The following is a 14,247-nucleotide window of genomic DNA, read 5'->3' on the forward strand; positions in this document are numbered from 1 at the left end:
ATCACGATACCGCTCCACTGCGTCTAAACCATGCCGTTTTTTTCTTTGCCAGCTCTGCCAACAATATGTCTAGCAGTGGTTAGCCATCTTCAAAGGGAGGCCTGATGGCGTTAGTTCACTCTATTTCCAATCTGCCTAATTATCACCTTTTTATTATTTTATCTTATTATATGCGTTTCTCTCCTTTTTTTTTTTCTTTCCATTTTTATTATTTTAGCGGTTGTGCATATTGCTGTAACACTGTGCGGTAGGAATTTCTAGAAACTTTGGGGCGAATTTCACCTTGACGAATAAGTTATGGGCTGATAACTCATGTATTGTACGTAAATGTTTTGTGTACCTTAAAAAAATAAATGATAATTTGTAGGAAGGTGATCAGGAATCGTCTATTCTGAGTTTTATGCACCTACTTGTGCAATGAACATCAATGCATATAGTGGAAAGAAAAAAATTACTTAAGAATCACACGTCTGCAACTATGTCTCCCTTTCTCCTAATGTGATGCACACTTTGTATTTCCCTGAGATGTACGTCGATTTGGCTAGCTCTGCGTCTCGAGGGGTGTTTAAGAGCAGACGCCTTGATATCATCGCACATGTAGCCCAGCATCGTTAGGAATTGTCTTGGTATGCAGCTGCTTGACAGTTAAGACCTGGAGAAATTCTGTTCCGAAACAGAAATGCAATACCTTTGTGTTTCGTTGTGCTTCATCGTAGAGTGTCCGAAGAACCAGGAACCGTGTGAGGAAGAGCGGTTCCATAATTTGTTTCGCGGCTTCTCGGCCGACGCCGCTTCCTCGTGGTGGCTCGAGTGTTTAGGAGCAGAGAGAAGGTACACTGCAGCAGCCCCTCTCCGCTGCTGTATCCCTCAAAGCACGGAACAGCCAAGGAGGGCACGGGGCAGCACCCTGGGAAGAGAGGTGGTAGATCATGGTGGGATGTGCGTTTGTGTGTGGGTGGGATATCTGCTGTCATAGAGAAGCTGTGTACGTTTAGGATTCTTCGTTGTACAGAAGATCTGTTCTTTGTGTTTTTTCTGCACATGTGTGTATTGGCCTGTCGGTGTGTGGACCTGCACAATTAATTATAGTAATGATGGAGGTCGTAAAGTCAGTGTTACTAGTACGCTCCCTTTAATGCTGGCCTCATTTGAGTGTCACCTTGAGCGACGTCGGAACCGTGCGTATAGAGCGCCTCCGCTCACACAGGCACAGGTGTCTGGCCTCGGCAGGGTGTAGAGCCCAGTGCTGTCCTCTGACCTGCCGAATATTTGCCGTCTTTTGAAGAGGTAATCGCCTCCTCTTTGAACACGACCGGGGGGCACGACGCAGAGTTTAATCCCACGGAGACCCGTCTGTGACGGAGCAGGGATGGAAAACCGGCGTCATTCATCCCCACCGCTACGGGCGCTACGAGTTTTTGCGGCGGACCGGCGCTCGACGGCGGCGCGTTTTCCCTCCAGCGTCACGAGAACGATCCTAATGAAGTTAATTTGCCGCCAGGTGTGTGTCAGCAGGGTTTCGAGTTGAGGGATTTGGAAATAAGGATACGGGCGCTCCAGAAAAGTTCCTCGACGGGAGGAGAAGCGAAGGGGAGATGGAGAGAGGCTCTTTGTGCCTCTGCGAAATGTCATAGGTGGAAACAAAATCTCCGTGACGGTTCTGACAGTCTGTCAGCTGCCATAGCGGGAGACTCACTGTGACGTTCGCCGCCGCTCAGCTGTTTCCGGGACACGGCAGCTAAAAGGCTCGCCGCAACTGCCAGGCGGCCCGCGATCCAGCGTTGCCGTATAAATATGTTTGCTTAAGTTTTCCCTCAACCCTTTTCCACTGTGCTGGGATCCATTGGAGGGTAATTACAGCAGTAAAAAATTATTGAAATGCTAATGGCTTCCTCTTGGTTATGAATATTAAAGTGACTCTGTAGAATAGTGGTTTTACAGCGTGTTGAGCGCGTCACTGGTTTTCACCGCTTGCGCTGTCCTGCGGTGGAACATACAGGACTGCACACCCCCCCCCAATCTTTTCGGGCCTCAAGTGCAGGTGAGTCTTTCTGGCCGGGAGCCAGCCTCTCTGTCTCTCTCCGCACATTAGCATCCTGTCCACAAAGGGGATGGGGGGGGCCCTCTTGAAATTCAATTAAAGTCCGCAAACATAACAGGGCAGAGGAAGGAGACGATTTCCGGAGAAAACGAGTCAGGCAAAGATGTCTTCATCACTTGCACCTCTGCCTGTCTTATAGGACCCTGGATTTGAAGCACATTTCTTCGCGCCGGTGCTGTGTCCCACTTGCATGGCCGGAATATCATTCCGCTTTTCCGTTCATTCATCGCTCTCCCGCTGTCAGGGAAGGTGAGGGCAAGGAGTTCAAGAGACGGACGGACAGGGAGACTGAGATTGAGCCCGTGAGGGGGAGAGAGAGCACTGTATTCCGCACCCATATAGCACCTCATCTCCTCTGCCACGTCCAAGTAAAACATCGCTCTCTAGCACATACGTCGCGTGAATCGGGTCCTGTCGGTCCCAATGACAGTAAGTCGGCGCAAATGAACACTGGATGATGGCTCTCAGCAACATAAAGTCATTTTGCTCAAGAGGAGAGGGTTAGACACACTTGAGAGATAACAGTTCCAAGGGTAGAAATGAAAATGTGCGCAGCAGTGCCACGGACGACTCAGAAGACGGCGACTGGCTGTGCGTCGAATGTTAAATCGGAGTCGATGTTAAATCGGTGTCCACAATGGCCCTTATCGATAGGCACACGGGGATGATCTGGTGAAGTTCTTTTTCAAATAAAACATTACTTGATGTTTTTTAACAGCCTGGCCATCATTTTGGTCGAATCCATTATTTGCAAAACAAAGCTGAAGAGTGCTAATTTTCGGAGGTTTACACATGCCTTTCCCCAGGTGAAAACAAGATGTGGTGCAGAACAACTGCTGTCATCGGTCCCTTCACTTTGGTCTGCGCTTCCTTAGCAACCCCTACTAGGTGGATCTCGCTGTGTGTTTTTGTTGAGCTGGGCTTGAAGACGGACACCCGGAGGGGCTCGGCTTTCATCGCGACGGTCCGATTCGGGACAGCTCACCTGTCTTTTTAAAGAGACAGTGCACTTTGAGGGCAGAGCAGGAGAACGGGAGTTTCCCGTTTATTTTACAGCTCTGAGAGTCATCGTTCTACTGTGTGGTTCTCATTCGAGTGCTCATGGCTTTACTTACAAGTGCTCTGCAATTTAGGGCAGGGTTCCATTACAGTGGCGCGATCCTAGGTCGACTTTGTCGTAAGTCACAAACTGCCTTATGCTAGAAATTGAAAGAATATATATTATATACTGTATATAAACAATTAACATACATTAGTGCTGTGTTGTGCAATAGGACTTTGTCATATATTTTCACAAATTTTACATGTGACTGGTGTTAAAAAGCACTGATATAGAATAATACCAACACATACAACATTATCTCATACTTTCATGCAGCACCGTTGCTTTTTTCTTGGGTTTTCTCTTCAACACCAGCGGAACACCGTTTTTCGTTGCTAGACATGTTTAATAAAAAGTAACTTGAATGGAATCACAGAGAGTTTTGTGTACAAAATGCCACCACTGCTGGACACCCAGTGAGATCCAAACAATAGGAAATATTGTTGTTCCTATGTAATGGTGTAATGCGCTTAATGGATGGCTGCTGTACGTGCGGGGCATTGGAAGTCGAGGAATTCCTCTATTTCTCCTTTAGTGCAGTCCTGCTCAGGGGAAGGGGGCTTCAATCATACTGAAGACTGGTGTGGCTGCCGGGGTTCAAGGGTTTCTGTCTCTTTTGGTTCCACTTGGAGGAGTCTGCTCTTAATGGCCCACGCAGTCAAGAAACAAGGACGTCCCTCAGAGGAGGAGGTGACAACATGTCGGGCGACTCGACGGCAGCATGTCTTCAAAAGCGCCCTCCCAGTCCCCGTGAAGGGTGTCCTGAACCTGACCAACAGCGATGGCCAACATCTGCAGGACGTGGGGAGGCAGGAACCAACTTTTCATTACTGAGTCCAGATTAAATCTTCACATTATGCCAGATTTACGTCTTTGTCAGGTAAAAGCACATAAATAACCTTCTGAAGTGTTGGAGCTCACAGCGGTGTACTGCACTGCTTAATTTTGGATGAGCCCCCTTCTAAATAAGGGGGGGGACATCTGTCCCGCATCACAGAAAACGGCCTCGGATGCTGCCTCATACAAATGAATTGAGCTCAGAAGGAGAACTGTGTGCAGCTTCGCTGGGGTTCAGTACCGCGTTTCTGGAAGCGAGCAAGGCCTTCCAGAGGAAGATGCAACTTTTGGAGCTATTTGTTTGTAGATGACGACATTTTGTTTTCCGTGAAATTCTCCTTTTGTGCCCCCTATACAAGTGGTGGTATATCCGCATTATTTATTGAAAAAAAACGCACATTAACCAAAATAATTCCCCACGTTTTCAGGTACGGTATTGTGGGAACAGCCAGTCAGTGGAGGGAAATGGAATATTAGTTTAGTTTATGGCATATATTTTAGTAGAAACCCTCTTCTCAGTAAGGCCTGTGTTCACCGGAGGTCTTTTACCATTTGTTTTCTGTGGGGTATTTTGTGTCTCCACAGTCTCCTCGTACTGTTTGTTTATTTATGTATCTGTATTGATCCTAATGTGACCCATTTGAGGCATAATGGCTGCAGCATAAATCATTCAAACATCTTCCCAGTTTGTGCATTTATCCCGGAGCCTAATGGACTAAATAACGATCTGTTTAATTTTTGGCAGCGTGCTGTTACGTGCTTGAAACGTGCTTGAACGTCTGACCTGGGGATTGGAACCGACAAGGGCCGGCCCAGCCCGGCCGCTGTCCAAGGCAGGGCTGTGGACGCCAAGACTCATTTAGTCGCCGGCCCCATCATCGCGAGCTAAACGTTTGTCCGCCGTCCGAAACGTGCTTCTCCCTGCATTACCGGTCCTCTCTGAACTGTCTGGTGGAACATCTATTTTGGGTCTTCAGGGACCTGTGAAGGTCTTGATAGCTTTGTCCTTCATGGAAGAGGTTCTGACAGTAAGCTGAACATAGACCTGCCTGCTCTATGCCATGAGTGCGACTGGTGTCACACTCTTACTAATGTCTATGTGGGCAGGCCGGAAGTGGAGCGACATGTGGCAAGTGGCTCCTGTGTGGTCCCTTGCTCCGAAATACCGTGGGGAAAAGCCATCGGAAGCATGTTTAGGGTACGAGGTGAACAGGGCTGTAATTGCGGTAAGGTGTTGGTCTTGTAGTCTCGTCTCTGATGGCCCTGTTGCTGAGAGCCGGAGCTTTTACAGGGCCCGTATAAACTGGAGCCTTGTATAGTTTTTTTTTTGTCAAAATGCATCTAGGTCACAGTTAATGTGATTGTCCTTCTCTTAAACATTTACGCTTATCTGTGTGTATTGATTTAGCTCGTACTTTTCTCCAGTGTGACTTTTAGTGTTGTTACCTCCAGTGATTTATCCATTTATGCAGCTGTGTAATTTTTACTGTATCAGTTCAGGGTAAGTGCTTTGATCAAGAGTAGTAAAGCAGGAGGTGGGATTCAGACCTGGGTCCTGAGCCCAAAGGTGGATTGTCTAACCGCTGCGCCCCCTGCTACCCCCGTGATGCATATGCGGTGTGTTTCTGCACCGTACAGGAAGGTGAGTCAAGTGCTGAAGCTGCAGAAGAGCTGCTGGTTGAACCTGTTGTGGGGTTGAAGGGGCATAAATCATGGACGTATCATGTTCGAACCACGAAGCGCCCCCGCCGATCCGCTTTCTCATCGGCTGACTGCTCTCGCACCCTACCCTGCTCCGGCAGCGCCCCTCCTCTCATCTGCCCGACTGGCAGCCCTAATAAGGTGCCATGTGGAGACAGGCAGCCCTGCTGGAGAGGCACGTGGAACAGGCTGCCATGGCTCTCGCCCTCACCACGAACACACACACACACACCTTTGTCCATGTGTGTCATGACTGCAGCGCCCTGCTCACACTAAAGCTGCACAGAGGTTTCCGCCCCCAGAGATGCATGAGACGCGTGCTTTCAGAGGATGGCGCGCCATGGATGTGTGACGATGGATTCGAGTTGGTTCGAGGGGAGGGGTTGGAGGCGAGGAACGGATTGTTTTCCCGCATCTCCTGCGTGCTGGGAGGCGAGAGTAGACGGTCTGCCGGGCGTCCTTTGATCGCTGCGTGACGGTGCTCGCGCCTAAGAAGCATCCTCTTTTTCCCGCACGTGGGGTCAGACTCAGACGGTCGGCCCCTTTGTTTGTTCACCAAACAAAACCCCCTGCCGTGGAGAGGAAGTGACATCCCCGGGCTTTGGCACACCCGTTGCAGAAAGCGGGCATGGACGGAGCACGGTACAAAGAGTGTCCTCACCACGAGTGCTACAGATCCCCTAAGCCTTTCCTCCGCAGACTCGGCCTTCCAGACACCCTGGGACGGTGCACACAGAGACCCGGCTTTACGTCTGTGTCCCGCCTGCGTTTCACACTCATAGTCTTTGCTTTCCCAGACTTCTTACCGCACGCGCTAAGACGGACTGTCGGAGGTTATTCGCTGGGTTCGACGTGGCCGGCGATGCCGTGCGGCCGTACGCACGCGGGCTCGTTTATCCCGTCTCCATCGGCATCGCCGGCTCACCCACCTTTATCTCTGTGCAAATTGGAAAATCTTCTCGGGCTAATTGTGCCGCTCGCCCTCGAATGCAAATGATCGGCTCGACCCGCTTTTCGCGTGCCACTCCCTCTGCAGGTCTCCCTCTGCGCTTTCAATTAAGATCCACAGCGATAGACGCCTCGCGGAGGGACGTACCTCTGATTGTCGGAGTCCACGTGCCGTCCAGGCACACCGCTCGCACCCTGACCCTGCACGTCAGACTTGGGCGGCCGGTCATTGGAGAACTGGGATTTTCCTCGCAATCGTAGCGTATTTCTTCGCAGGTGTGCTGTTCCACAAAGGAGAGAATGTCAGCGTAACGTTATGAATGTGAAAGCACCCAATACGCAAATTGGTTTGGAGAAATCTGCCACTTAAATGATAGCTGATCGTTATTACTGGCGGTCCTGGACTCCAGACGGCCCCCGTCTTAAGTGAACTGTTTTGTTAGTCACAATTTCTTTTATATTGTTTTATGTGATGGCTGCTCATTGTGACCAAAAATAATATAATAATAAATATGTTATTGTGAAATAAAACTAAAATAAATTCAGTTAATGGGACGTCACAAGCGTGGGTTGTCTTGTGTCGCATGCGTTCTGAGTGGAGGACCACCTGTAAAAGTTAATAATTAGTAATATTCATTCCTCGTGACTTGTTTGCACTCAGTGTAAAATGAGTTGATGACAATAGCCTCACAAGAACTCTTTTCTGGTGTCTTTTTTTTTTTTTTTACTACGCAGCTCCCTGAGCCCCGACGCCGACCCAGACATCGCCTTCCAGAGGGAGGGGTTCGGCCGGCAGAGCATGTCGGAGAAGCGGACCAAGCAGTTCGGAGATGCGAGTCACATGGAGTTCGTCAAGACACGCAAATCCAAGAGCATGGACCTAGGTACTAGCAGCGATGGGTCCTTCACACACACACAATTCTTTTCTCTCTGTCTTTTGCCAGCCCGTGATCCTCACCTAAGATCCCTTCCTCTTGTGGCCACAAGCGAACACATGAGCAGTGACTACTCACACACACACACACACACACACACACAGAGGCTACAGTGAGGGGGTGGCTGCAGTTTCTAGCTTCTGCTCAGGTCGCCAAGTGATTGCAGCAGATAAGATGCCTTTATCTGGAACTGGAGGCACCAGATACAATCTAAGTCCTCTGAAGAGTTCCCAAGTTGGTAACCAGCTTGCTGTGGCCAGATGTCAGCACACAGCCCTTCGGTGCTGAACGTCCCTGTTTCACCCCTTATCAGATGGGTGCTGGGGAAGCCAGTATATCACAGTGTTGTCCGTGCACTAACAATTTTTTTTTTTTTTAAATTGATGCTTTTACTGTTTTGAATTTCACTTGCTTTTCAGTATCAATTAGATGTGGGTGGGATCTGAAATTGAGCGTACATTTTTGAACAATTAGACATGTAATGGTATCCAGGAAACTTTGTCTTTTTGTGGAAGTACCGCTGCCAGATCCGTTCTATCATAATTAGTTAAAATGCTTCATAATTACGCGCCTAAGTGCCGCCAGTGTTTGATGAACGCCACTTGTGCTTTTCAGAGTAAATTGATTCACGAGGAAAGAAATCCCATCTGAAAGTTATGCTACTGCACCATTCGTGAAGGAGGGAGCGCTTTAGAATGGACCTCTGCGACCGCGGTTTTCACACACTCACGTCGTACCGATGATTAGCGCGGATGCGCGACCCCCCCCCCCCATCCCGCCACCCCCCGGCTTGCACTTAGCAGAACTCCTTTAAATCCACACAAGGGCTCATCCCCCGCATGGAGACGCAAACACGTGGAGTTGAGGCTCCGTCTCCCCGCTTCACCTCCCCGATTACGGGAACGGCACCGGCAGAGTGCATGATGTAATCCCCCCGTGGGACTCCTGTGCCTCCGAGCAACAGGGAACTGCAGCCTTGACATCAGGTGTTTTATTCAGTGCCAGTGAAAGTGCAGAATAAAAACGAGTGACTCATAGAGATGTGCGCCCCGCCCCACCCCACTCCACTGTCCACCCGAACACACACTATTCTGGAGAGGATCCTGCCGGACAATGCTGGTACGGCTGGACATCGAACTTTCATAAACACAAGTGAGAGAGGGATAGAAGCAAAACAGGAGCAAAGCAATTGCTGAATTCTTTCCACATCCCTTGGAGTCAGAACCTTGTTTCCGCTTTGGAATACCTCCTATGAACGTCAGTGGTTATGCAAAAATTAGCTGAGGACCTCATGTGATTAGGCACTCGATGGCAGCTGATGGAAACGTGGGCTCCGCTGGACCAGGAGGTCTCCGACAGCAGTGCGGTTTGTTTCCAGGTTCTTGTCCGGCGCTTGTGAATGCTAGTCACAACTCTTTAAGTTCCATTTTTATTTCACTCAAACATTTTGAACAGAACACTTCTTTTATTATTATTACTTGATACAGCCCCCCCCCCCCCACCCCCACCCCCACCATGTCTTACGGGGAGCACAGAGTCAGATCAGCAAAGACGTTCCATAAATTTGAATCCCAGCAGGATGAAATTATGCTAAACTGTCCAGACACTCGAAGCTTTGATTCTGTTTGGATGTGAAGAAGATGGAGGGCAGCAGGGGGGTGGGGGAGGATTGGGTGAGGCGAGGCAGAAAACATTGGAAACGCAGCGCTGCGGTTGAAAGTAATATGCTAACACAGAATTTCCGGTCATCGTCCAGACTGACTGATTGACAGGCCTGCATGCTGTCTTGTTATTCTAAATGACAGAAATTGCCTGCTTTTCACCTCTTCCCCCCTGCCCCTTCCCAGAATGCATTTGCATGTTCTCTGATTGCCATAAAAATGCCCAGTAACTTGAAGAGGATGAGTGATGCTGGAGTGAGGCATGTGGAACGCAGACACTAACCGAACCTAATTGTCTATGCCTTTTAACAGTAGCCGACGAGATTAACCTCACTCCGCGCTCAGAGAAGACCCCAGGTAAGGTTCAGCGAGAGGCGGGGCCACGCGGGATTCGGGGGAGGGTTCTGAGCCGAGCCTCAAGGGCGACTGACGGCCGCGCGATCCGCTCTGAGCACTTTCTTTGGTCCCATGGTGAAATCTAACCCCTACTGCGGTATAATACAACTCTTTCTTCTGCCTGAGCTCAGCCAAGAGCACAATGCATGTCTGACCTGCGGAGTGCACAGTAACAGTGTGAATATTTTGAGTGCAGTGTGAGGTATTTGCCGGCAGGCGATGAGTATTTTTTTAATGCGTTTTGGATTATTTCATGTCTAAAGACGCAAAGAAGGAAACGAAGCAGGTTTTTTTTTTTTTATTCTACCCCCAAAACTGTTTATATGAATTCAAGTAAAATAACTGAAAAGAAAGAACAGTTATGCTGCAGGCCATGAAAAATGCATTCCGAGAGGAAGCATTTTGGCCGTTAGCCCTTGGAACACCGATACTCTTGGATTCATCGGAGTTGTTTTGTTCCTCCATTCGCCAGTGCGGCCTCATTCCGAACACTGCGATTGCCCCATTTATAGTTCGCGTGAGAAAGACACCCAGTCCATCTTCCCAAGCTGTATGCATTAATAGTACTATTAATATTAATCGAGTATTAATACTGTTATACTTGGTTGGATGACAACTTGTATTTGTTACCACATGAGATCATGTGGATCCAGCAACAATCATGTTTTCAGCTCCTGAGCCTGAGATACGGTCAACTTAGAACTACCACAACTGCATTTCACCAACAGACAGGGTTCGGGCATTACACAGGTAGCTGCATCTACAGGCAGTAGGAACTATGGTGGTGATTGTGATGCGGGTTTACGGAGGAGCAGACAGGAGAGAAGCGTGTCTGAACGAGCTGTGTTCTGGACCCTTCTTAAATGTGGAAACGGATTCGGCAGTTCCGAGGAAGCTCATTCTACCATACTGGAGCCAGAACAGAGAAACTTTGAGGTTTGTGTTCCAGATTTCTTGAGTGTGGAACCACCAAGTGGTCAGAGGTGGAGCAAAGCGCTCTTGCCGAGGTGTTGTAAGCAAACTGCTTCTGTTGGTGTCGAGGCGCAGATCCTTTGACTGCGTTGTACGCTGAAACCACGGGGTTGAACATGATATGGGCAGCTACAGGAAACCATTGGAGGGAGACGAAGGGGGCGGTGATAACCCTCCGTGAAGATGTTTCAACATCACATCTTTCAAAGATCAAATTCCTGAGTCCCAGCGATGCTGCGAAGCCGTTGGAGTTAATCCGTCACATCTAGTCATGTGAAGGGAGTGCTTTGTCACGAGGTATACATGATATCACTGCCAATGAGTACGGTGCACTAAGCATCTTAATGCGAGTAGCATGGGCGATGATAATGATGGTGGCGAGTCGCAAGGTGGAGGACAACTCCCGGGCGAATGGTGACATGGGACCGGCGGAGAATAAGAGTGCCTTCCAACCCCACGGTGCTTTAACTTCCGCAGGAGCTCTGGGGCTGGCGTGGCAGGTCAAATCGCCTCTATTCTTAGCTTAATTGCTCTTCTAATGTGTTGCTCCAATTCCTCAGCATGCGGATAAATGGCACGTAATGGAGGCTCCGTCCAAACGCGCAGCTCAACACGTGTTGCTGCACGATGACAAATGGTCACTGGAGCAACATTTAAAAGCGACTAATTATTCTATGGCTGCGGTTTCTGCAAGAGCCGCTCTTGATTTATTAATGTAGTTTGGACTACCTCTTTTAATGTTTAATGATATTAAGTCTTTTCTATTGAGTGTCCTTGTTGCCTTTGTTCTGATTAAATTCAGAATGCACCGTAGGTGGTCCTTGCACTTCAGGTTGAGGCTTCAGGTGTGCACTTGGTTTCTGCTGTGCAGTTCAAAGCGCGCACCTTCTCTGAAGAAACAAGTCACATTTGAGCCGGTGAAGATGCCCCCCCCCCCCCCCCCCCCCCTTTTCAAAGGAGACGAAAAGCAAGACAGCGAGCTGGTGATGTAATGAGAGAGCGGAGGCACACGGCCTGCTCATCCAGCTTCCGAAGATGCCTGTGACACAGAGTGGAACCAGACATGGGCTTTAGTGTTACTGGTGTACTAAAAGAGGGTACAGGAGGGCGGTTAAGGGCACAGCCCTCCTGCCAGGTTTCTGCAGCAGAGCTGTAAGTCTCTTTGGACGTAAGCACTGGTCAAATTACAAAATGCTTAGAAGTTCCTCTGCGGCAGCTCGGCTGCTGTTTCCGAACCTGTCTTATCCACATGGATGTCTTGTAAGCCGAGTTCTTCTGTTGTGGGTGTTTGCAGAATGTTAATGGTGTCCCTGATGCTTAACTTAATTTTTTTTTTTTTTTTTTTGCCCCTTAAGTTTGTCCTCATATATTCCTTCAATTAATTAGGTGTCCTCTTCAGAAATGAAAATAAATGATTTCCAGTTCCAGCAGGAGGTTTTGTAAAATTAAATGTTTTTTTTTTCCTCCCCTGGATGGCAAAATAATGATAAATGCAGCTCTTTTGCTGACCTCATACCTGAAAAGCCACCCATGCAGACATATACACTGACACATGGGCTTCTCAGAGTACCTGGGTAAATTCATGGGTCTCTCCCCAGTGTTCACAGTCCATGTATGAATGGGCTTCCTGTCTTGGCATTGTTTCTGTCCATCCGTACATCCGGTTTCGGACCGTATCCCTCCGTCATGAACTGTAAAGTGCAGAAAGCCTCTGTGGAGGACTTCGTCATCAGAGGATCTCACTACTGGGAGGAGACGGACTGGAGAGCAGTCGAGATGAGGGAAGCTGTAGCTCGTGGGCCACAGCCGGCCTCCCATGTGATGTGAGAAGAGCATCAGCACGTGAACCTTCGCAATTGCAAATATGGCAGATTTTGTACGAATTAAGGCCTGAGGTCCTCATCCAGACACGGGGGTTCATAGTTGCATTGGTATTGATGTTTCAACCACCCTCACCCTCCAGAGCGCAGAAGAGCCCGCACACCCTCAGGTTGAACAGGCCAGAGTTGAGCCCCCACATGGACTCATCCGACGTTGAAGCCACTCGGGTTTGTTTCCCAAAGGGTCCTTAGAAGACGCTGTAGGGTTCGGCTGTCGAAGCGTCTCTAGCAGAAGCAGACATTGCCGCCCAGTGCTCAGTGATAACAGCACCGCAGATGTTCCAGTTACACACCAGTCCTCTTCCTGTTTGAGCCCCAGCTCCGTACCTGTGCAATCGGCAGCCATCGCAGCCGTTCATTTGAGCGTTTCAAAAATATTCTTTGCTCCCCGCAGGAATGGGGAGGGCAAGGTAATAGATTTCTAATAGTTTTCCTTGAGAGGAGCGTTTGTTTTCCCTGTCTGATCTTTGTTTTGCTTTGCATGTCAGACTCAAACTCCACCGTGAGCATAGCAGCAGCAGGCCACGGCCCATTTAGTGCGTTGCAAACATGTCCAACTTTAATTGATGACAGAGGTGAGCGTAGGGGGGCAGGAAATGGTCAGCCCCCCTTCTCCCCCCCGAAAAGTCCTGTGGCGCTGGAGCCATGTTTACACAGAGTGCGACCACATGCCGGCACGACGCCTCTGCTATGGGCAGGAGACCCCGGAGATGGGCAGACGCTGGTGTTCGCATGGACAGTTGTCCTACCCCCGCTTAGAGTGTGCCGTAAAAAGCCAAGTTATTTGATGTAATTTATAGAAGGGCTGTTTGTAGTGCTGGGGTAATGTTTATAGAAATATTTAGAAATACAGGAATATGCTCCTCCATTATATTGATTTGAATATGGTTAGTACTATTAAAAATGTGCATTGCGATGTTTGATGTGGGTGCATCATTGTTACACCGGGATCTTGGTTCGGTGTACAGGGACCGTGTCTTTCTGCCATCATACAGTGGACAGTTATTTGAGTGGGATTTATTTGGTTTTATTTGAGTGGGATTTATTTGGTTTTTTTTTTTTTTTCTGCCCCCCCAGTCCAGGTTCAGTGAAAGGGCCCTTCTGTCCATATGAAATACCAACGTATGGCTTGGTTCACCTGCATCCTCTAAACAAAGGGCTGTGGCAGCTGGAAAAATAATTAGAGCTGTCAGTGAAGGGCCGCTGGGGCATTAGGGAGATATGGGGGGGGTGTTACTGTCTGCTAACTACAGCTGTCCAGCATTGGGGAACCAGGCCAATCGTAGCTCATGTTCATCGCTGCCGATCCTCATCCGAACATCATCGAAAATGTCAGTTTCGCTAATTCATATGAAGCATTTCTGGCAAGAATGTTGATAACTCAACGTTGTTGCATTCAGCAAACTGTACCGTGATACATCTGCAACACGGCCCCAAATATTTCCATATGGAAAGTTTTCGAGGAATCGATCTTCTAACAAAAATCAAACTGATTTTGGCTGCAATGTGCAGTGTCAGTGACGATGTTGACGTTGCTTGCTTTTGTTTGGCATTTGTTTGGTGGTTTTTGGCACGTTAAACAGGATTATCGTGGTGAAACATGGTACTGTCACGCCGAAAGTCTCAGCAGATACTGCGAAACCGCAGTTACAGCATTGCCTGTCTTTGTAACCCAAATGGAAGAGAGAGCGTAACACAACCCAAAATCAATATA

General features: G+C 48.7%; 1 protein-coding gene across 8 annotated transcripts in view; it reads left to right on the plus strand.

The window, feature by feature from the left end:
- Positions 1-14,247, plus strand: part of pard3aa (par-3 family cell polarity regulator alpha, a) — a 318,437-nt gene that overhangs the window by 205,334 nt on the left and 98,856 nt on the right. For 4 of the 8 annotated variants that reach the window (XM_029246099.1, XM_029246100.1, XM_029246102.1 and 1 more), the window contains 2 exons: positions 7,425-7,573; positions 9,598-9,642. In XM_029246099.1, coding sequence (XP_029101932.1) covers positions 7,425-7,573; positions 9,598-9,642 — 194 coding nt within the window. The remainder of the gene's footprint in view (positions 1-7,424; positions 7,574-9,597; positions 9,643-14,247) is intronic. The other 4 variants (XM_029246101.1, XM_029246104.1, XM_029246106.1 and 1 more) reach the window with 1 other exon arrangement.

Source organism: Scleropages formosus, chromosome 19 (genome assembly GCF_900964775.1).
Source record: "Scleropages formosus chromosome 19, fSclFor1.1, whole genome shotgun sequence".
In the NCBI taxonomy this organism is placed as follows: Eukaryota; Metazoa; Chordata; class Actinopteri; order Osteoglossiformes; family Osteoglossidae; genus Scleropages; species Scleropages formosus.